The 23,454-nt window shown below is 37.2% G+C and overlaps 1 protein-coding gene across 1 annotated transcript in view; it reads left to right on the top strand.

The window, feature by feature from the left end:
- The first annotated feature begins 1,453 nt into the window (after nucleotides 1-1,453).
- Nucleotides 1,454-23,454, top strand: part of GRID2IP (Grid2 interacting protein) — a 307,557-nt gene continuing 285,556 nt past the window's right edge. Inside the window, exons 1-2 of the mRNA XM_053695186.1 lie at nucleotides 1,454-2,014; nucleotides 20,331-20,485. Coding sequence (XP_053551161.1) covers nucleotides 1,454-2,014; nucleotides 20,331-20,485 — 716 coding nt within the window. The remainder of the gene's footprint in view (nucleotides 2,015-20,330; nucleotides 20,486-23,454) is intronic.

Genomic DNA, 23,454 nt, shown 5'->3' with positions numbered 1-23,454 from the left:
GGATTGACAGCTATAAAGCCCTGTGACATTGCTGTCACTAATGAACCTGAAGTTTGATTTCCCTGCTGTGAGGACACTTCCTAATGTACACGACCAGGCTAGACATTTCTGTAAGTCTGCTTCCATCAAAAGGGAATTAGCTGCAGAAAGCATTTATATGTCATTGTGCTAAATCTGAGTTATGTCCTAATTACAAATAGCTACAACTTGTTCAATTTGATATGAATATTAAACCCAGTTTTGGAAATTCTTCTCACTATGGTATTGTTGTTCCTCCTGTGCTTAAACCTCTCTTTAAAGCCGTGTTCCTATTTTAACCTCTTACTGGTGCAGGTTGATCAAGCTACTCATCTTCAAACTGCGGGCTGCCATTTTGTAACTTAGGTATTCTTGCATTCTGTACAATACAGTTATGAAAAAACTGTACTGTCATTTCTGTCACAGGGTGTAAGAATATGTGAGCTCCAAGATGGCGGTGCCCAGTATGAAAATATGGAGTCTCACAATTTGGCACTTGTAAACTAAGAGAATGGATCAGAAGATATCTACAGGCACAGGAAGAAAACCAATATTATGGTGAGTAGTGAACATTCTGTTGAAGCTAAGTTGTGTCCAACGTTTCATTGGGGTACAGAAAGGGGAGGGAGTGGCCAATAAGGTAGTTTAAATAAAAATCTGCAAGATCTGCACTTTCGTGCTCTTGTGCGCTCTTGTTAACCACACAGCTGCAGCTATGTCAGTTAATCTGTCTTTTTATCAAAACATTTTTATACTCTACAGCATTGTTTCTCAACTGCGGTCCTCAAGTACCTCCCACAAGCCAGTTGAACCAGTCCACAGGTGGCATAATCAGCTGATGGGTGAGAGCAGGTTAGTAACCATGGTTACTGATCAGCTGATTACTTTACCTGTGCACTTGTTCAGCTATAATGAAAACCTGGCCCGTTGGGGGTACTTGAAGACCGCTGTTGAGAAACACTGCACTACAGGTGCCAAGGAAATGTGGCCCTCAGATACTTCTTATTTAGCTCCCATCATATCCTCTGGAGCTAGTCAGTATCTCATTTTTACCTACATAACTCCCATCTGCAGTTCAATATAAAGATACACAATCCTGAACAGAAAATGTACATTTATTCCTCCGTGTGCTAGCAAAAAAAAAAAAGAAGGAATATTTTGTTATACCTTTTTTTTTAGATAGTGCAAGGTTTCCATGCCCTTTTAAGAGGAAATGATGATGTTTACAATGTGATAAATCTATAGTTTAAGATCAGACAGTACTAATCAAAGGTTTACAGTCTGAAGATGTTGTTAAAAATACTTTTAAATTGCATTTACCTTTCTTCATGATGTAAATCACAGTCACATACACTGCGAATGAGGACATCTGTTACATGTATGTTTGCCATATAATTAATAGATGTGTATATCCTTTTTTTTTCTAGTTACCTCCATGCCGGTCACTAATGAAAACTGGCCTGAGGCATTTGGATTTGGGCTGGGTGGCGCCGGTCCCTGTTATATTCTGTGGGTGGAGGCTGGAAGTAGCGCAGACTCTGCTGGTCTTCAGCCAGGAGATCAAATCTTAGAGATTGAGGGGAGGCCGGTTTCTTCTCTGGACTGTGACTCATTGACCCAGCTTGGCCGGGAGTGCCATAATGTGCCCCCCAGTATAGGCGTTATTTCACGAGTACAATATGTAGAAGTTCCAAAAGGAACCCAGGAAAAGATTGGCCTCACCTTGATGGAAGGGAGACCTCCTCAAGTTGGAAGTGTTTGTTCCAGTTCTCTTGCTTTTCAGGCAGGGATTTGTACTGGGGATTATCTTCTGGAGGTAAATGGGATTCCAGTGGCTGATGTGTTGGAGGCAAACCGGCTGATAGAGTCACATGCCAGTTGTACACTCAAGCTTGGGCTTCTATGTATCGCCCAGAAGCAGAGGCACAGCAGGACGTACAGTACTGGAAGTACTCGCCAATCACAAAGAATTAAAGCTCAAGAGTTCAACAGAAAGGTGCGTCAACCACAACAACATTTTTATATCTTGATATAATAGACTGGGTTAAACCAGTTGACATTGTTTAATTTCCCTTTTGCTTCACTATAAGGTAAATGTGTTAAAAGTGGAAGAAATTTATAGGTTATGCAGTGACATAGAAACATAGGGCTAAAAAATAAAGTCGACAGGTAATATTTATCAATGAATTGTTGTACTGTGCTCACTATACTAATACATGTGTGATGCCTTTTTTAGCTCATTGCAGGCCTGCTGTTTGGGCAGGGGTAGAGGGGCACATGCCCAGGGCCCCCACGCTTTGGTGCCCATCAATGCCAGGGGTGAGAGTACTAGAAGGTGAATTGTTTATTGTATCAGGAGGTGTAATATTTAGGGGTCGATTTATTAAAGGCTCTTGCCGGTCATCGCCCCCCTACGACTTCAGGTTCTCACAAGAGAACCTGCAGTCCGTATTTATGAAGCAGCGTTCATAAGACCACTGCTTCCCTAACTAATATTGTGTTCTTATGCAATTCTGAATTCCAGCAGCGGAATTCAGCCCGCCAGAAGTTAACTTCGGCGGACAGGGGCGCGTATGTACGCCCCTGTCCACTGTAGCTTGATAAATCGACCCCATAGTGTTATTCTTTATATAGGACACGCTGACTGTTAGGACAGGGGTGGGCCATATAGAGGGCAGGGCACACAAGGTAGGGGAATAAGTGTGCTGGGGCGAGGGGGCCACACAAATTCATCTTGCTCAGGTTTCCGCAAATGCTAAGGATGGCTCTGCCCTCAGGTAATGGAGCTCTAATAAGGGCCTGCACTTTTTTTTTTTTTAAATATTTTTCTTTTTATTTAAATTGATATCTCCATCAAAATAACAATCTTATGTTGCATACAGAACCATAGGAAAACAAAAATATCAACGCCTCGCAGGGCTGTAAACAGATAATTTCTTTCATGTAATTAGCAAGAGTCCATGAGCTAGTGACGTATGGGATATACATTCCTACCAGGAGGGGCAAAGTTTCCGAAACCTCAAAATGCCTACAAATACACCCCTCTCCACACCCTCAAATCAGTTTTACAAACGTTGCCTCCTATGGAGGTGGTGAAGTAAGTTTGTGCTAGATTCTACGTTGACATGCGCTCCGCAGCAGGTTGGAGCCCGGTTTTCCTCTCAGCGTGCAGTGAATGTCAGAGGGATGTGAGGAGAGTATTGCCTATTTGAATTCAATGATCTCCTTCTACCGGGTCTATTTCATAGGTTCTCTGTTATCGGTCGTAGAGATTCATCTCTTACCTCCCTTTTCAGATCGACTATATACTCTTATATATATATACCATTACCTCTGCTGATTTTCGTTTCAGTACTGGTTTGGCTTTCTACAACATGTAGATGAGTGTCCTGGGGTAAGTAAGTCTTATTTTCTGTGACACTCTAAGCTATGGTTGGGCACTTTTTTATAAAGTTCTAAATATATGTATTCAAACATTTATTTGCCTTGACTCAGGATGTTCAACATTCCTTATTTCAGACAGTCAGTTTCATATTTGGGATAATGCATTTGAATCAATCATTTTTTTCTTACCTTAAAATTTGACTTTTTCCCTGTGGGCTGTTAGGCTCGCGGGGGCTGAAAATGCTTCATTTTATTGCGTCATTCTTGGCGCGGACTTTTTTGGCGCAAATTTTTTTTTCTGTTTCCGGCGTCATACGTGTCGCCGGAAGTTGTATAATTTTTGACGTTCTTTTGCGCCAAAAGTGTCGGCGTTCCGGATGTGGCGTCATTTTTGGCGCCAAAAGCATTTAGGCGCCAAATAATGTGGGCGTCTTATTTGGCGCTAAAAAAATATGGGCGTCACTTTTGTCTCCACATTATTTAAGTCTCATTTTTTATTGCTTCTGGTTGCTAGAAGCTTGTTCACTGGCATTTTTTCCCATTCCTGAAACTGTCTTTTAAGGAATTTGTTCAATTTTGCTTTATATGTTGTTTTTTCTATTACATATTGCAAGATGTCCCACGTTGCAACTGAGTCAGAAGATACTTCTGGAAAATCGCTGCCTGGTGCTGGAGCTACCAAAGCTAAGTGTATCTGCTGTAAACTTTTGGTAGCTGTTCCTCCAGCTGTTGTTTGTATTGAATGTCATGACAAACTTGTTAATGCAGATAATATTTCCTTTAGTAAAGTTCCATTACCTGTTGCTGTTCCGTCAACATCTAATACTCAGAGTGTTCCTGATAACATAAGAGATTTTGTTTCTAAATCCATTAAGAAGGCTATGTCTGTTATTCCTCCTTCTAGTAAACATAAAAAGTCTTTTAAAACTTCTCATTGTTCAGATGAATTTTTAAATGAACATCATCATTCTGATTCTGATAATAGTTCTTCTGGTTCAGAGGATTCTGTCTCAGAGGTTGATGCTGATAAATCTTCATATTTATTTAAAATGGAATTTATTCGTTCTTTACTTAAAGAAGTCCTAATTGCATTAGAAATTGAGGATTCTGGTCCTCTTGATACTAAATCTAAACGTTTAGATAAGGTTTTTAAATCTCCTGTAGTTATTCCAGAAGTTTTTCCTGTTCCTGGTGCTATTTCTGAAGTAATTTCCAGGGAATGGAATAATTTGGGTAATTCATTTACTCCTTCTAAACGTTTTAAGCAATTATATCCTGTGCCATCTGACAGGTTAGAGTTTTGGGACAAAATCCCTAAGGTTGATGGGGCTGTCTCTACTCTTGCTAAGCGTACTACTATTCCTACGGCAGATGGTACTTCCTTTAAGGATCCTTTAGATAGGAAAATTGAATCCTTTCTAAGAAAAGCTTATTTGTGTTCAGGTAATCTTCTTAGACCTGCTATATCGTTGGCTGATGTTGCTGCAGCTTCAACTTTTTGGTTGGAAGCTTTAGCGCAACAAGTAACAGATCATAATTCTCATAGCATTATTATTCTTCTTCAACATGCTAATAATTTTATTTGTGATGCCATATTTGATATCATTAGAGTTGATGTCAGGTATATGTCTCTAGCTATTTTAGCTAGAAGAGCTTTATGGCTTAAAACTTGGAATGCTGATATGTCTTCTAAGTCTACTCTGCTTTCCCTTTCTTTCCAGGGTAATAAATTATTTGGTTCTCAGTTGGATTCTATTATCTCAACTGTTACTGGAGGGAAAGGAACTTTTTTACCACAGGATAAAAAATCTAAAGGTAAATTCAGGTCTAATAATCGTGTTCGTTTCTTTCGTCACAACAAGGAACAAAAGCCTGATCCTTCATCCTCAGGAGCGGTATCAGTTTGGAAACCATCTCCAGTCTGGAATAAATCCAAGCCTTTTAGAAAATCAAAGCCAGCTCCTAAGTCCACATGAAGGTGCGGCCCTCATTCCAGCTCAGCTGGTAGGGGGCAGATTACGTTTTTTCAAAGAAATTTGGATCAATTCCGTTCACAATCTTTGGATTCAGAACATTGTTTCAGAAGGGTACAGAATTGGTTTCAAGATAAGACCTCCTGCAAAGAGATTTTTTCTTTCCCGTGTCCCAGTAAATCCAGCGAAGGCTCAAGCATTTCTGAAATGTGTTTCAGATCTAGAGTTAGCTGGAGTAATTATGCCAGTTCCAGTTCTGGAACAGGGGCTGGGGTTTTATTCAAATATCTTCATTGTACCAAAGAAGGAGAATTCCTTCAGACCAGTTCTGGATCTAAAAATATTGAATCGTTATGTAAGGATACCAACATTCAAAATGGTAACTGTAAGGACTATCCTGCCTTTTGTTCAGCAAGGGCATTATATGTCTACAATAGATTTACAGGATGCATATCTGCATATTCCGATTCATCCAGATCACTATCAGTTTCTGAGATTCTCTTTCCTAGACAAGCATTACCAGTTTGTGGCTCTGCCGTTTGGCCTAGCAACAGCTCCAAGAATTTTTACAAAGGTTCTCGGTGCCCTTCTGTCTGTAATCAGAGAACAGGGTATTGTGGTATTTCCTTATTTGGACGATATCTTGGTACTTGCTCAGTCTTCACATTTAGCAGAATCTCATATGAATCGACTTGTGTTGTTTCTTCAAGATCATGGTTGGAGGATCAATTTACTAAAAAGTTAATTGATTCCTCAGACAAGGGTAACCTTTTTGGGTTTCCAGATAGATTCAGTGTCCATGACTCTATCTTTGACAGACAAGAGACGTCTAAAATTGATATCAGCTTGTCGAAACCTTCAGTCACAATCATTCCCTTCGGTAGCCTTATGCATGGAAATTCTAGGTCTTATGACTGCTGCATCGGACGCGATCCCCTTTGCTCGTTTTCACATGCAACCTCTTCAGCTCTGTATGCTGAACCAATGGTGCAGGGATTACACAAAGATATCTCAATTAATATCTTTAAAACCGATTGTACGACACTCTCTGACGTGGTGGACAGATCACCATCGTTTAGTTCAGGGGGCTTCTTTTGTTCTTCCGACCTGGACTGTAATTTCAACAGATGCAAGTCTTACAGGTTGGGGAACTGTGTGGGGGTCTCTGACGGCACAAGGGGTTTGGGAATCTCAGGAGGTGAGATTACCGATCAATATTTTGGAACTCCGTGCAATTTTCAGAGCTCTTCAGTCTTGGCCGCTTCTAAAGAGAGAATCGGTCATTTGTTTTCAGACAGACAATGTCACAACTGTGGCATACATCAATCATCAAGGAGGGACTCACAGTCCTCTAGCTATGAAAGAAGTATCTCGAATTCTGGTTTGGGCGGAATCCAGCTCCTGTCTAGTTTCTGCGGTTCATATCCCAGGTATAGACAATTGGGAAGCGGATTATCTCAGTCGCCAAACGTTGCATCCGAGCGAATGGTCTCTTCACCCAGAGGTATTTCTTCAGATTGTTCAAATGTGGGGACTTCCAGAAATAGATCTGATGGCCTCTCATCTAAACAAGAAACTTCCCAGGTATCTGTCCAGATCCAGGGATCCTCAAGCGGAAGCAGTGGATGCATTGTCACTTCCTTGGAAGTATCATCCTGCCTATATCTTTCCGCCTCTAGTTCTTCTTCCAAGAGTGATCTCCAAGATTCTGAAGGAATGCTCGTTTGTTCTGCTGGTAGCTCCAGCATGGCCTCACAGGTTTTGGTATGCGGATCTTGTCCGGATGGCTTCTTGCCAACCGTGGACTCTTCCGTTAAGACCAGACCTTCTGTCGCAAGGTCCTTTTTTCCATCAGGATCTCAAATCCTTAAATTTAAAGGTATAGTCAAAGAGGTTTCTCTGACTCTGTGATTAATACTATGTTACAGGCTCGTAAATCTGTATCTAGGGAGATATATTATAGAGTCTGGAAGACTTATATTTCTTGGTGTCTTTCTCGTCATTTTTCCTGGCATTCTTTTAGAATTCCGAGAATTTTACAGTTTCTTCAGGATGGTTTGGATAAAGGTTTGTCTGCAAGTTCCTTGAAAGGACAAATCTCTGCTCTTTCTGTTCTTTTTCACAGAAAGATTGCTAATCTTCCTGATATTCATTGTTTTGTACAAGCTTTGGTTCGTATAAAACCTGTTATTAAGTCAATTTCTCCTCCTTGGAGTTTGAATTTGGTTCTGGGGGCTCTTCAAGCTCCTCCGTTTGAACCTATGCTTTCATTGGACATTAAATTACTTTCTTGGAAAGTTTTGTTCCTTTTGGCTATCTCTTCTGCCAGAAGAGTTTCTGAATTATCTGCTCTTTCTTGTGAGTCTCCTTTTCTGATTTTTCACCAGGATAAGGCGGTGTTGCGAACTTCTTTTGAATTTTTACCTAAGGTTGTGAATTCCAACAACATTAGTAGAGAAATTGTGGTTCCTTCATTATGTCCTAATCCTAAGAATTCTAAGGAGAAATCATTGCATTCTTTGGATGTAGTTAGAGCTTTGAAATATTATGTTGAAGCTACTAAGACTTTCCGAAAGACTTCTAGTCTATTTGTTATCTTTTCCGGTTCTAGGAAAGGTCAGAAGGCCTCTGCCATTTTTTGGCATCTTGGTTGAAATCTTTAATTCATCATGCTTATGTCGAGTCGGGTAAAACTCCGCCTCAAAGGATTACAGCTCATTCTACTAGGTCAGTTTCTACTTCCTGGGCGTTTAGGAATGAAGCTTCGGTTGATCAGATTTCCAAAGCAGCAACTTGGTCTTCTTTGCATACTTTTACTAAAAAATTTTTCTTCTTCTGAAGCTGTTTTTGGTAGAAAAGTACTTCAGGCAGCTGTTTCAGTTTGAATCTTCTGCTTATATTTTCAGTTTTTTTCATTATAAAATTTAATCTTTATTTTGGGTGTGGATTATTTTTCAGCGGAATTGGCTGTCTTTATTTTATCCCTCCCTCTCTAGTGACTCTTGCGTGGAAAGATCCACATCTTGGGTAGTCATTATCCCATACGTCACTAGCTCATGGACTCTTGCTAATTACATGAAAGAAAACATAATTTATGTAAGAACTTACCTGATAAATTCATTTCTTTCATATTAGCAAGAGTCCATGAGGCCCACCCTTTTTGTGGTGGTTATGATTTTTTTGTATAAAGCACAATTATTCCAATTCCTTATTTTTTATGCTTTCGCACTTTTTTCTTATCACCCCACTTCTTGGCTATTCGTTAAACTGATTTGTGGGTGTGGTGAGGGGTGTATTTGTAGGCATTTTGAGGTTTGGGAAACTTTGCCCCTCCTGGTAGGAATGTATATCCCATACGTCACTAGCTCATGGACTCTTGCTAATATGAAAGAAATGAATTTATCAGGTAAGTTCTTACATAAATTATGTTTCTCCCATTTCATTATACATATTCCATCAAATCGGAGAAAAAAAATATCAACAATTACCTTTTGTCTTATCCGAGAAACTATGGAGACATTTAAAGAGAGAGACCCCTAAATTTTAAATCTTGTCATCAAGCATAACATAAATTCGTACTGATTATGAAAACATAAATAAATACCTTTATAACAATTCTCGTACTCTTATGTTATCTTGTTGTTTTATACAGGATTCTGGCGTAATCAATTAGGAAAGTCTCAATTAAGCAAAATTTAATGCACTGACATTTAACACAAAAAAAAAAAAAAAAAAAAAACAGAAACAAAAACAAAAAGAAACAAAAAAACAACAAAAAAAAACAAACAAACCACAACGCTCTTTCTCCAAACCGAATCCCACCCAACCCTAAGCAGTCCTAAATCTAGCTTACGTTGCTGGCATTGACCCTGCTTCCCAAATGTCTATATCTATCAGATAATACTAGCTGCTGAAATAGCATAGAATCCTGCAGATGAGATAAAATCTGACTTTGTAAATTCTCTGATAGAGAGGCTATAACCGCTTCCCATTTAGCCAGAAAACATTTAAGATAATTATCACGATAAATCATAGGGTCTTTACTATCTACTATAAGTTGTGTTATCATATTACTAGCGAAAGCTGTGAAACTTGGTGCATTCTTTTCCTTCCAATTACTTAAAATCAACTGCCTAGCCACTAATATAGCTGTATTGATTAACTGCTTGTTAATAATTTCTTTGTCTGTCGCCAAGAATAAAATTTGTTCTACATTGAGTTTAATTTTAGATCGTAAAAACTTATTAAGCCAGAACTTCACTTTACACCAGTATTGTTGTATCTTGGGACATGAGTAGAAGACATGGATCAAATCTGCCTTAGGAGCACTGCATCTTGAACATTTCACTATTTCTTGTCTCTTCCACCTAGACAACCAACAAGGAGTCAAGTAAGCTCTATTTAGTAACTTTATATGTGATTCTCTAAATGAGATCACTCGTGTATATTCGAGAATTAGTGTGAAGCTTTTTTAAAGCGATCCCTACTCCACTTAACATACAAATCTGAATTTTTTCCCTGAGCTTCTGTAGTGATTAGATTTTTATATAGACAGGAAATTGAGTAATTCTCCGCTTGGTAAATGTCATGTTCTGTCTCAGGATATCATGTGAGAGCCTCATTGTCTGGAACAGTTGCTTTAAAGGAAGATTAGTAGAAGCCATACTGATTGAAAATGAAAACAAATTTATTTAAACAACAGAATACTTTGTTTAAGCAAATACTTGCAGAATATTTAAATATGCTACTCAGGTATGTTAAGACCACATACAACAGGAGTGAAAATAAACAAACAAAGTAAGCAGAGATGCAGATTCAAAAAGGAAAGTCTTTCTCCTACTAATTGCTGAGTGCAGGATTTGCACAAGACAGGATACAAACTTGCAAACTGGTAACAGGTTTAAAGGTAAAGTCTCTCTCCTTGTAATTGCTGAGTGCAGGAATTGCACAATGCAGGAAACAACTTGCAAACTGGTAACAGGTTTAAAGGTAAAGTCTCTCTCCTTGTAATTGCTGAGTGCAGGAATTGCACAATGCAGGAAACAACTTGCAAACTGGTAACAGGTTTAAAGGTAAAGTCTCTCTCCTTGTAATTGCTGAGTGCAGGAATTGCACAATGCAGGAAACAACTTGCAAACTGGTAACAGGTTTAAAGGTAAAGTCTCCTTGTAATTGCTGAAGGCAGGAAACAAACTTGCAAACTGGTAACAGGTTTAAAGGTAAAGGCTTTGCCCTGGTAATACCTTGTAAACAGGTGCAAAGGTGAAGTCTTTCTCCTGGCAATGGCCAAGTGCAGGAATTGCATAAAGCAGGAAACAAACTTGTAGATTGGTAACAGGTTTAAAGGTAAAGGTTTTCTCCTGGTAATACCTTGTAAACAGGTGCAAAGGTGAAGTCTTTCTCCTGGCAATAGCTGAGTGCAGGAATTTGCATAAAGCAGGAAACAAACTTGAAGATTGGTAACAGGTTTAAAGGTAAAGGCTTTCTCCTGGTAATACCTTGTAAACAGGTGCAAAGGAAATCTTTCTCCAAAGAAGTACAGGAAACAGGTTCTGACTTGACAAAACAGATCCAATGTGAAGACAAAAATGCAGACTAAAAGCCATCCTTAAATAGGGAGGTTTTGCACAGGGTTGGTTCTGATTAATTCCAGAATTGAGAACACCTGTGTGTTGCACAGGTGTAATAACAAGTAAGGCAAATAGTTATTTATCAGATCTTTTAAGATCCATGCTATTGCTAGAACTGGCTGTGGCTCAACATGTAAGCAAACAGAAATAGCAACCACAGAGTCACAGGTTCAAATCCCCACATAGCCCTTCTTAGCAGAATGCCTCCCAGACCATTTCTTTTTCTTTTTCGTCTGGAGGCTTGGTTCATGACAGTAAATGTTAATAGTCGAATCTAGAAGCCCTGAGATATTTACGTTTGGATCTGTTAATTTATTGGCGTCAATGAAATGACGCACTTGTAGATAGGCAAAAAAATGTATTCTTTTTAAGTTAAATTCTTTCACTAAAGAATCAAAAGTCTTGACAGTTTTGGATTGTATATCTATTAATTGAGCAATTCTAGTTAATCCTCTTTCATTCCAGTCTTTAAAAGCAGGTGTTTCCATACCACTAATGAATTGGGGATTTCCCCTAATTGGTAAGTATTTTGACATTTTGGACTCTGAAAGTAACATCTGGCATATTTTCTTCCAAGCCAGTGTAACATTATGGACTGTATATTGAAACCTAGTTCTATCAGAAAGTTTTATCGCAGGAAAATGTAAAAGAGCTATATGTCAGGATTCCATTTCATGTTTTACTTCTCTCACTTCTCATCACATGGTTCTCTCACTTTCATGTTACTTAAGGCTCCACCTGTCAGCAAACAGGTGCTTAGTTATTTTCATTAGCAGGAGTAACAGCTTACACACAGTCTCTGAGCTGCATTGTTTTTCTCAAACCATCTGCTTTCACAAAGGACTGTTTGCTTGGATTACTCTGTACTATTTTCTACAAGGATTACATCCCCTGAAATATCCTGTTTGCATCCTTGGACTTACAGCTAAGTTACCTCTTAATTTTATTCCTTGCATACTATTTGAGAACTTAACTGCTGAATTGCTATTGTACACTTACAGCATCACTCTTAATTTAACTGGAGCTGACAGGCACTGCAGTTTTCTAAATAACTCTGCACACTATTTCATACTGGGGAATCAATGTCTCCTTTCTCACTTCATAATATATATGCTGCTTTAAGAACAAGACTTTGAGCTTTAAGTTTCAAGCTTGAACTGAAGAGGATTTAACTATTTCAAAATAAAAACTGTTACTTGGTTTTGCAACTGCAAGTCTGGGCATCTTGCCAAATTCCTCTCTTACTCTGCAGCAGTTGCTCTCAATAAACACAGTTACAAAGTTGCAGCTACAAGACAACTGAAGCATTCTCTGTGACTTGTTAAAAGTATATCTCTTGCAAACCAAGCTTACTTCTTACAAGGATTAACCAACTCTCTCCTGCATTACATGTTTATTTAATGTAAGCTTAAAAAAGAATTTTTGTTCTCTCAAGTTCTTTAAATTAGAAGCATATTTTTCTTCTATCATTTTTTCATTATTTTTTCCATACTGTGCCAGTCTAACAGTATTGGAAATATTGTGCTTAGAAGGATTCATGTTGTGATAGTACTAACAGCATTGAACCTCTAACTTAATATTAATTCACCACAGGTTTACTGGTCTATGCTCACCTAAATAGCCCAAAAACCCTGGTGATACAAAACAATAATTGATCTGCAGTTGCTTTCCACTTACATAGTTGAAATAGACTTTACACTATAAGAGATAACGGAAAAATTGCAATTTCCTCGTTTTTATAATTAGTAATATATTCTATGCCTGTTAGCCAGTCTAACGCATTTTTTGCTAGACCTACCCAATTGTAAAATTTCAAATTAGGCAAAGCCAGCCCTCCATCTACTCTCATGTGTGTCAGATTTTTAAGTGTTATCCGTGGTTTCCCTTTTCCCCATAAAAATTGTAGACATTGTGTATTAAAACTTCGTATAGCTTTGACCGGGATAAAGGTCGGAATATTCTGCATGAGGAAGATAATTTTAGGGAACAGCATCATTTTAATAAGAGTTACTTTTGCCGACAGAGAAAGTGGTAACTTTGTCCAATTTTTTAGACAACCTATACATTTCTGCCAGATGGGATTATAATTCAAATTATACCATTCCGCAGGATTTTTTGAAAGAACTATGCCAAGATATCGGATTTTAGAAGATGCCTGTTTAAAGGGATTTTGAAGTAAACTATTTCTTTTTTTAATAACCCATAGGATTTCCGATTTGTTGAGATTTATTTTATATCCCGAAAAACTACTAAATTCCTTAATTATTTCCAAAATACAGGGTATATTTTTCCTAGAATTACTTATATAGAATAAGATATCATCTGCATACATTGACAGAGTGATTTTCTTATTTCCTAACATAATCCCTTCTAATCTTTCTCAACATAGAATTGCCAAAGGTTCCAAAGAAATATTAAACAAGAGTGGTGATAGCGGACAGCCCTGTCTGGTTCCTTTCTGGAGTCTAAGACTAGATGAAGTTATCCCATTCATCTTTATATATGAAACTGGATTTTGGTATATTAATTGTATATAATTAGCAAAATTTCCCGATATCTCAAATCTGTTCAGTGCAGTGAATAAAGTGTTCCAAGAGATAGAGTCGAACGCCTTTTCGGCATCGACCGTCAATAAGGCATAGTCGACTTGTTTAAACCTCTTATCTCTCTGATTGGAAAGCATCTGTTCAATGAGAAACATCACTGTCCTAATGTTTTTCTGTAAGGTTCTTCCGGACATAAACCCTGTCTGATCTGTATGTATTATTTCTTCTAAGACTCCCTTAAGTCTATCTGCCAAGAGACTGGCAATAATTTTGTAATCAGCATTAAGTAAGGAGATAGGACGGTATGCATCCATTGTTTCTATGTCTTTATCTTTTTTATGTATTAATGTAATATTAGCTTCTGCAAAGTACCTTGAAGGCTGAATATTTTTAACAAAATAGCTATTATATAAACTCACCAAAACAGTACTAACGTCCTCCTGTAGAATCTTATAAAACTCAATTGGGATTAAATCCGGACCCGGAGCTTTACTGCAAGGTGCGGTTTTTATAGCTCACACAATTTCTTCTATTGTAATATCCTTATTTAATGAATCCAGCTGAATCTTATTAATCTTAGGTGTGCTAATTTTATTCCAAAAATTATCTTTTATCTCCAGATCAATATTACCAGCAGAATAAAGTGACAAGGGCCTGCACTTTAATGATTTATGTTGGAAAACAAAATGCACAAAGGCACATTCCTCTTGTTACTGCTTCTAAAGTGCCACTGAGTCTACAATAAACCTTTAGATTGTTGCATCCTAATTGTATAGTTTTGCATTTTGTGATACTGGAATATAGATGTTATGATTTTCTTGTTAAATAAAAAGACCCAAATATGGTAAATTATAAACCCGTCCAGCTACACCAGGGGATAAGATGACACCTTTAGTAGATAAACACAAACAGAGAAAAGGCTACAAAGTCTCAGTATTTATATTGTGCTGGAGGCATTTCCTATTGGATGTATGAACACTAAAGAGAACACAAAAAAGATAAAGATAATTTGTATTTGCACCAGGGGGCAGTAACAAGCTTTGGCCTCTCTGAGCACTGGACCTCCTTTAGCATGGTATGTTCACAAGCCCAGCTCTCTAGCAGGTCACTTTGTATAAAGTAGTGCTCATTAGATGGTAAGTCACTCTACTTTTAAAGGGACATTGTACACTAGATTTTTCTTTGCATTAAAGGGACAGTCTACACCAGAATTTTTATTGTTTTAAAAGATAGATAATCCCTTTATTACCCATTCCCCAGTTTTGCATAACCAACACAGTTATAATAATATACTTTTAACCTCTGTGATTATCTTGTATCTAAGTCTCTGCAAACTGCCCCTTTATTTCAGTTCTTTTGACAGACTTGCAGTCTAGCCAATCAGTGACTGCTCCCAGATAACTTCACGTGCACGAGCACAGTGTTATCTATATGAAATACGTGAACTAACACCCTCTAGTGGTGAAAAACTGTTAAAATGCAATCTGAAAAGAGGTGAGCTTCAAGGTCTAAGAAATTAGCATATGAACCTCCTAGGTTAAGCTTTCAACTAAGAATACCAAGAGAACAACGCAAAATTGGTGATAAAAGTAAATTGGAAAATTGTTTAAAATGACATTCTCTATCTGAATCATGAAAGTTTATTTTGGCCTAGACTGTCCCTTTAATGTTTTGTAGATGATCCATTTATATAGCCCATCTTGGAGTGTTTTTGTAACAATGTATACATTTGCTTATTTTTAAATAACATTGTGCTGATTTTCAGACTCCTAACCAAGCCCCAAAGTTTTATATGTATACTGATGTCTACAGACTTCAGATTGCTTCTGTTTATATAATGGGTCTTTTTATATGCAGGGTAGGGGGGAGGTTCTGCTATCAGCCCCTTTCAGTGGGTGTCCCAGGCTTATCTCATTAACAGTGTTAAACTGAGAGCTTCTAAGTAAGTTTTTAAAAGGTTTTACACTGGATGTTTATATCAGTATCTGTGCATATTATTTGTTATAGTAGCATCTCTTACATGCAGTTATATGAAAATTAGTGTATACTGTCCCTTTAAGCATCTCTGCTTATCTTACTCTACAATCAAATTAAACTTTAATGCTTTGTACACAGCAATTTATTTCTACATAACAGTTTACTTCTATTATCAAATGTGCTTTGTTCTGTTGATATCCTCTGTTGAAAAGCATACTTAGATAGGCTGATGAGCAATGTTCCCTCTAATTTTTTTCCTTGTGGGCAGTTTTTCCTCCCCTTGTGTGTGACACTAAGCAAGTACAGAGTAGCTAATATGTGCAATATATTTTATAATTACAAACATTTCCAAATCCCAAGCGTCTTTCCTAGATGTTGTAATTCTTGCTTTTCCATGTTGCTGGCAGCACTTGTTTGATGTGCGAGATATCATTTATTGGGGCACTAGGAAAGATAGGTGACACGAGCCTCTATGAATTTTGGGCATGATCTTGGCTTTTCAATTACACCCCACAAAAGCCTAACCAGTATTAAAGGGACAGTCTACACCAGCATGTATATTGTTTAAAAAGATAGATGATCCCTTTATTACCATTTCCCAAGTTTTGCATAACCAACACAGTTATAATAATATACTTTTTACCTCTGTGATTATCTTGTATCTAAGCCTCTGCAGACTGCCCCCTTATTTCAGTTCTTTTGACAGACTTGCATTTCAGCCAATTAGTGCTGACTCCTAGGTAACTCCACGGGCGTGAGCACAATGTTATCTATATGGCACACATGAACTAACACCCTCTAGTTGTGAAAAAACTGTCAAGCTGCATTCAGATAAGAGGCGGCCTTCAAGGGCTTAGAATTAGCATATGAGCCCACCTAGGTTTAGCTTTCATCTAAAAATATCAAGAGAAAAAAAGCAAAATAGATGATAAAAGTAAATTGGAATGTTGTTTAAAATGTCATGCTCTATCTGAACAATGAAAGTTTAATTTTGACCAGACTGTCCCTTTAATTTAGCTCTTTCTTCAGTGTGCTAGATTTCATATATAAACATCATTGATGGGGAGGAAAAGTTTCAGAGCCAGTTGGTACAACTGAACAGAGCTCCCAAACTGGGATTATTGGAAGTTTAGAGTTTGGAACATGGTCTCAAGGTTCCTATTTACTCCCCAATGCATTTACAATTGTGATAAGAGAGGGCAAGACTTCATTTTACAACCAGCATTTCTCATAAAAGTATCTGCACCTATGGGGGATATTTCACATTGTAGAATTCTAATTATTTTACATCATAGTTTTGCTTTAGGAAATCATCTATCAAAATGACCACATTGCTTGCTCCAGTAGATACCCTGAATACTGATACTAGTTTTTCTTTTGTCTTTCCTTTTGATGGCTAATTGGTGACAGAGATAACCTTGTATCGAATCAATTGCAAGGTGTTGGGAATGTAATTCCTTCAGGGCACTGAATACATTCTATGGTGTGATAAAGATTTCTCACTGTTCAGATTACAGATAAAACCTTTTACATTTCTATACAGAGGTTGGCAGAAGTAGAAACCGAATGTGATAGAAGACATTTCTGTCCAAATGCTAAACAGAGCTTCTCAGCTTGGTACTGAGGCTTACTAATGATGAAATTGCACAATTCAGCCTCATCTAAAAATGTTTAATTTCTCTTGCAAGGTGTATCCAGTCCACAGATTCATCCTTTACTTGTGGGATATTCTCATTCCCTACAGGAAGTGGGAAAGAGAGCGCACAGCAGAGCTGTCCATATAGCTCCCCCTCTAGCTCCACCCCCTAGTCATTCTCTTTGCCGGCTCTAAGCACTAGGGTCTCTCTACGGGAGGGTAAAGTGAATGTGGTGTTAGATTTGTTCAAGCAGTGGTGCCTTCCGTTTAAGGTACCTGTCTTGTTCCCTCCCTTCATCCGTGTCCTAAAGCTTTGGTATTGGTATCCCACAAGTAAAGGATGAATCCGTGGACTGGATACACCTTGCAAGAGAAAACAGAATTTATGCTTACCTGATAAATTACTTTCTCTTGCGGTGTATCCAGTCCACGGCCCGCCCTGGCATTTAAGTCAGGTAAAAAATTTTTTGTTTAAACTACAGTCACCACTGCACCCTATGGTTTCTCCTTTTTCTTCCTAACCTTTGGTCGAATGACTGGGGGGTGGAGCTAGAGGGGGAGCTATATGGACAGCTCTGCTGTGTGCTCTCTTTGCTACTTCCTGTAGGGAATGAGAATATCCCACAAGTAAAGGATGAATCCGTGGACTGGATACACCGCAAGAGAAAGTAATTTATCAAGTAAGCATAAATTCTGTTTTCTTTGTATTTCTGACGGGTAATCATTAAATTAAAGCCACACACAGCGGTGTCCAACTCTCCGTGTTTAACGCCTCAAGCAGGCGCAGATTTTTGTACTTTAATAATAAATTATTCTGATTGGTTCACCTGGAAGATTCTGAAATACCAGTATGTCTGCAAACCTTGAGGACTGGTCTTGGGTAAAATTCAAGAATTATTTTTTTGTCAGCCATCTGGAATATGTAAATTCAAGGCTTGACAATCGTACTTAAAACTTAGGAGATAGAAATTTGAGAAGCCAGTGAAGGGTATTTATATTTAGGTATATATAGACTTAGACTAATCTGAATAACTAGCCGGGGTAAAATTCTAAGAGCGGTGACTTCTCGGTTTTCTCAATCCCCATATGTTAATAACAGTTTCTCTTGGACCACAAAAATGCACAGCAATGGAATAAGGAGGAATTACAGGGTACAATGAACAGAGAGGGCCACATGTGCTAAGGACATTTAATATGTACATTACTGACAATACAAAGAGGTGAAATACACCTATACCTGTTTAAGAGCAGCAAGCATTGCATTTCCCAAGTTAGATGTTGCCAGTTAGCCTATAGGAACAGCAGTCACTTGCACCAGCCAATCACTGTTTGTTTCCTGCTTGGGAGCTGTGATCAGGTCTTTTGCAAGGGTTAAACACATACTGCCAGATTACAAGTGGAGCGGTGTTTTGCGCTTCCACTAGAGTGCTAACTCCACTAGAATTAAGATTTTTGCGCTAGTAGGGTTGCGCTCATATTACAAGTTGAAAGTAAACTGTTTTCGCTTTAGCAGTAACCCGACTAGTGCAAAAATCCAGTTAGAACATTGCGTGCACGTTCACGTATTCCTCCATAGAAGTCAATGGATGAAAAAAAGTGGGGAAAAACCTATTCTCATTTGTGCTAACCCAACATGAAAATATAAATGTTTCACATTCCAATGTTCTCTACATACAGGAATATATTACTGGTATATTTATTTATAAATAAATATTTCTACATATATCTGATGTTTTTTTAGTAAAATATATATCTAAACATATATATATATATATACTGTGTGTGTGTATATATATATATATATATATATATATATATATATATATATATATATATATATATATATATATATATATATATATATATATATATATATATATATATAAAATGATTATATATAGGTATAGATATACATATATATTTATCGAGGAATATCTATTTAGAAATACATAGACCATATTCTCCAATGTGCAGAACATTGAAATGTGAAATATTTACAGTAAATACACAGTATAACACTTTATTAAATATGAATATTGCATAAATATGGTTTTACATGTTTTCATCGACTTAACTGCAAAGGGCTCCAATGCATTTATATTATAGATGTCTATATATGTGTACATAAGTATTTATGTGTTTTAATGTCATATATACACATATAAATACATAAATACTTACACATACACATATAAATACATAAATACTTACACATACACATATAAATACATAAATACTTACACATACACATATAAATACATAAATATATACACATATAAATACATAAATACTTACACATACACATATAAATACATAAATATATACACATATAAATACATAAATACTTACACATACACATATAAATACATAAATACTTACACATACACATATAAATACATAAATATATACACATATAAATACATAAATACTTACACATACACATATAAATACATAAATACTTACACATACACATATAAATACATAAATATATACACATATAAATACATAAATACTTACACATACACATATAAAAATATATATATATATATATATAAAACATCTTTAGACATGTATATGTATGCATCTCAATGTTAGAACCCTTTGGCTGCTTTTTTTTTCTCTAACACCTGAGATCTTATAACTTTGAGCCTTTATAACTTGTGTGTGCAATATTTTTTTAAATAATGTTTAGTAGATAGTGTTACTATGAGTGTAACTGTACTTTGTAAAGATCTTTTGATGTGTTTTTTGCAACCGTTATGTTTCACAAAACAGTTAACCAGAGCTCTGAAGTTGCGGATATGATTCTAGCGTAAATTGCGATTGCGCTCATGCCATATTATTTGTTATAGTAATACCAGTGCTAAGCCCGACGAGCACAAACCCCAGCAATAAACTCCTTATCGCTTGGGTGCAAACATTTGCAATTGCACTCCACTTGTAATCTGACCACTAGTTAGCCTAGTGTCAGCACTGCATACAATATATGCTCTAATTAATTAGAGGCTGCAGTTTTTTGCATTAGATTTTCTTTTTAAATATTTGATGGGCATCAGGTTTGTACAAAGCTGGTAGAAACTCCTCTCCTTTCAGTGCCCTCTCCCCAGTATAACTGTTATCTAATCTGTTCTGTTATCTTCTATAAACCTTATGTGTTTTTCTGCAGCTTGATGAGGTCCTAGGAAATCAAACAGCATTGAAGGAGAAGATATTTGCTCTTCTAAAACAGTACGCGCAGGAAAGGAAGGTCGAACCCTTAGCATACGCGCTTCCCATGATCCTCCCTGAGGAATTCCAGCAAGTTCTGATTGACAATATCAGGTAACTTAATTCATCAAATGGGCAAACTGTACCAGGTGGTATAAATCAGAAGCTGAGATTGTTATTGTTACTGAAGTCTATGGGGACTAAAGCAACTGTCTCAGAGGAACAGTGAACACATTTAGGGTGGTCAATAAATATATTGTTTTAAATACAACTTTACTTCTGTCTTATATATTTTACATAATGTTTGAAAATACTGCAGTACACTTGAACAAGATTGGTTCATTGCCACGATTAAAAAGTACACAATTCCAAGTCTGTAGTCACACCTACATCTGTAGTCACACATACATACACCTACATCTGTAGTCACACATACATACACCTACATCTGTAGTCACACATACATACACCTACATCTGTAGTCACATATACAAATACATATACATACACATACATCTGTAGTCACACATACATACACCTACATCTGTAGTCACACATACATACACCTACATCTGTAGTCACACATACATACACCTACATCTGTAGTCACACATACATACACCTACATCTGTAGTCACACATACATACACCTACATCTGTAGTCACACATACATACACCTACATCTGTAGTCACACATACATACACCTACATCTGTAGTCACACATACATACACCTACATCTGTAGTCACATATACAAATACATACACCTACATCTGTAGTCACATATACAAATACATACACATACATCTGTAGTCACATATACAAATACATATACATACACATACATCTGTAGTCACACATACATACACCTACATCTGTAGTCACACATACATACACCTACATCTGTAGTCACACATACATACACCTACATCTGTAGTCACACATACATACACCTACATCTGTAGTCACATATACATACACCTACATCTGTAGTCACATATACATACACCTACATCTGTAGTCACACATACATACACCTACATCTGTAGTCACACATACATACACCTACATCTGTAGTCACACATACATACACCTACATCTGTAGTCACACATACATACACCTACATCTGTAGTCACACATGCATACACCTACATCTGTAGTCACACATGCATACACCTACATCTGTAGCCACACATACATACACCTACATCTGTAGTCACACATACATACACCTACATCTGTAGTCACACATACATACACCTACATTTGTAGTCACATATACATACACCTACATCTGTAGTCACATATACATACACCTACATCTGTAGTCACATATACAAACACCTACATCTGTAGTCACACATACATACACCTACATCTGTAGTCACACATACATACACCTACATCTGTAGTCACACATACATACACCTACATCTGTAGTCACACATATATACACCTACATCTGTAGTCACACATACATACACCTACATCTGTAGTCACATATACATACACCTACATCTGTAGTCACACATACATACACCTACATCTGTAGTCACATATACATACACCTACATCTGTAGTCACACATACATACACCTACATCTGTAGCCACACATACATACACTTACATCTGTAGTCACATATACATACACCTACATCTGTAGTCACATATACATACACCTACATCTGTAGTCACATATACAAACACCTACATCTGTAGTCACATACATACACCTACATCTGTAGTCACACATACATACACCTACATCTGTAGTCACACATACATACACCTACATCTGTAGTCACACATACATACACCTACATCTGTAGTCACACATATATACACCTACATCTGTAGTCACACATACATACACCTACATCTGTAGTCACATATACATACACCTACATCTGTAGTCACACATACATACACCTACATCTGTAGTCACATATACATACACCTACATCTGTAGTCACATATACATACACCTACATCTGTAGTCACACATACATACACCTACATCTGTAGTCACACATACATACACCTACATCTGTAGTCACACATACATACACCTACATCTGTAGTCACACATACATACACCTACATCTGTAGTCACATATACATACACCTACATCTGTAGTCACACATACATACACCTACATCTGTAGTCACATATACATATACATCTGTAGTTACACACACACAAACATCTGTTGTCACATATACATATACATACATCTACATCTGTAGTCACATATACATACACATACATCTGTAGTCACACATATATGTACATACACATACATCTGTAGTCACACACACATACATCTGTAGTCACACATACATACATCTGTAGTCACACACACATACATCTGTAGTCACACATACTGTACATGTACATACACATACATCTGTAGTCACACACACATACATCTGTAGTCACACATACATGTACATACACATACATCTGTAGTCACACATACATGTACATACACATACATCTGTAGTCACACACACATACATCTGTAGTCACACATACATACACATACATCTGTAGTCACACATACATGTACATACGCATACATCTGTAGTCACACATACATGTACATACACATACATCTGTAGTCACACACACATACATCTGTAGTCACACATACATGTACATGCACATACATCTGTAGTCACACACACATACATCTGTAGTCACACATACATGTACACACACATACATCTGTAGTCACACATACATGTACATACACATACATCTGTAGTCACACACACATACATCTGTAGTCACACATACATGTACATACACATACATCTGTAATCACACATACATGTACATACACATACATCTGTAATCACACACACATACATCGGTAGTCACACATACATGTACATACACATACATCTGTAATCACACATACATGTACATACACATACATCTGTAGTCACATATACACATACATCTGTAGTCACACGTACACATACAGACACACATATATCTACACACATGCAAATACAGACACATACACCTTTCCGGTATCCATTGAAAGTATCGGCTGTGCTAAAATAATGTTGGC

This window comes from Bombina bombina, chromosome 11 (assembly GCF_027579735.1).
Source record: "Bombina bombina isolate aBomBom1 chromosome 11, aBomBom1.pri, whole genome shotgun sequence".
Classification (NCBI taxonomy): domain Eukaryota; kingdom Metazoa; phylum Chordata; class Amphibia; order Anura; family Bombinatoridae; genus Bombina; species Bombina bombina.
This window is presented reverse-complemented; position numbering and strand designations above follow the sequence as displayed.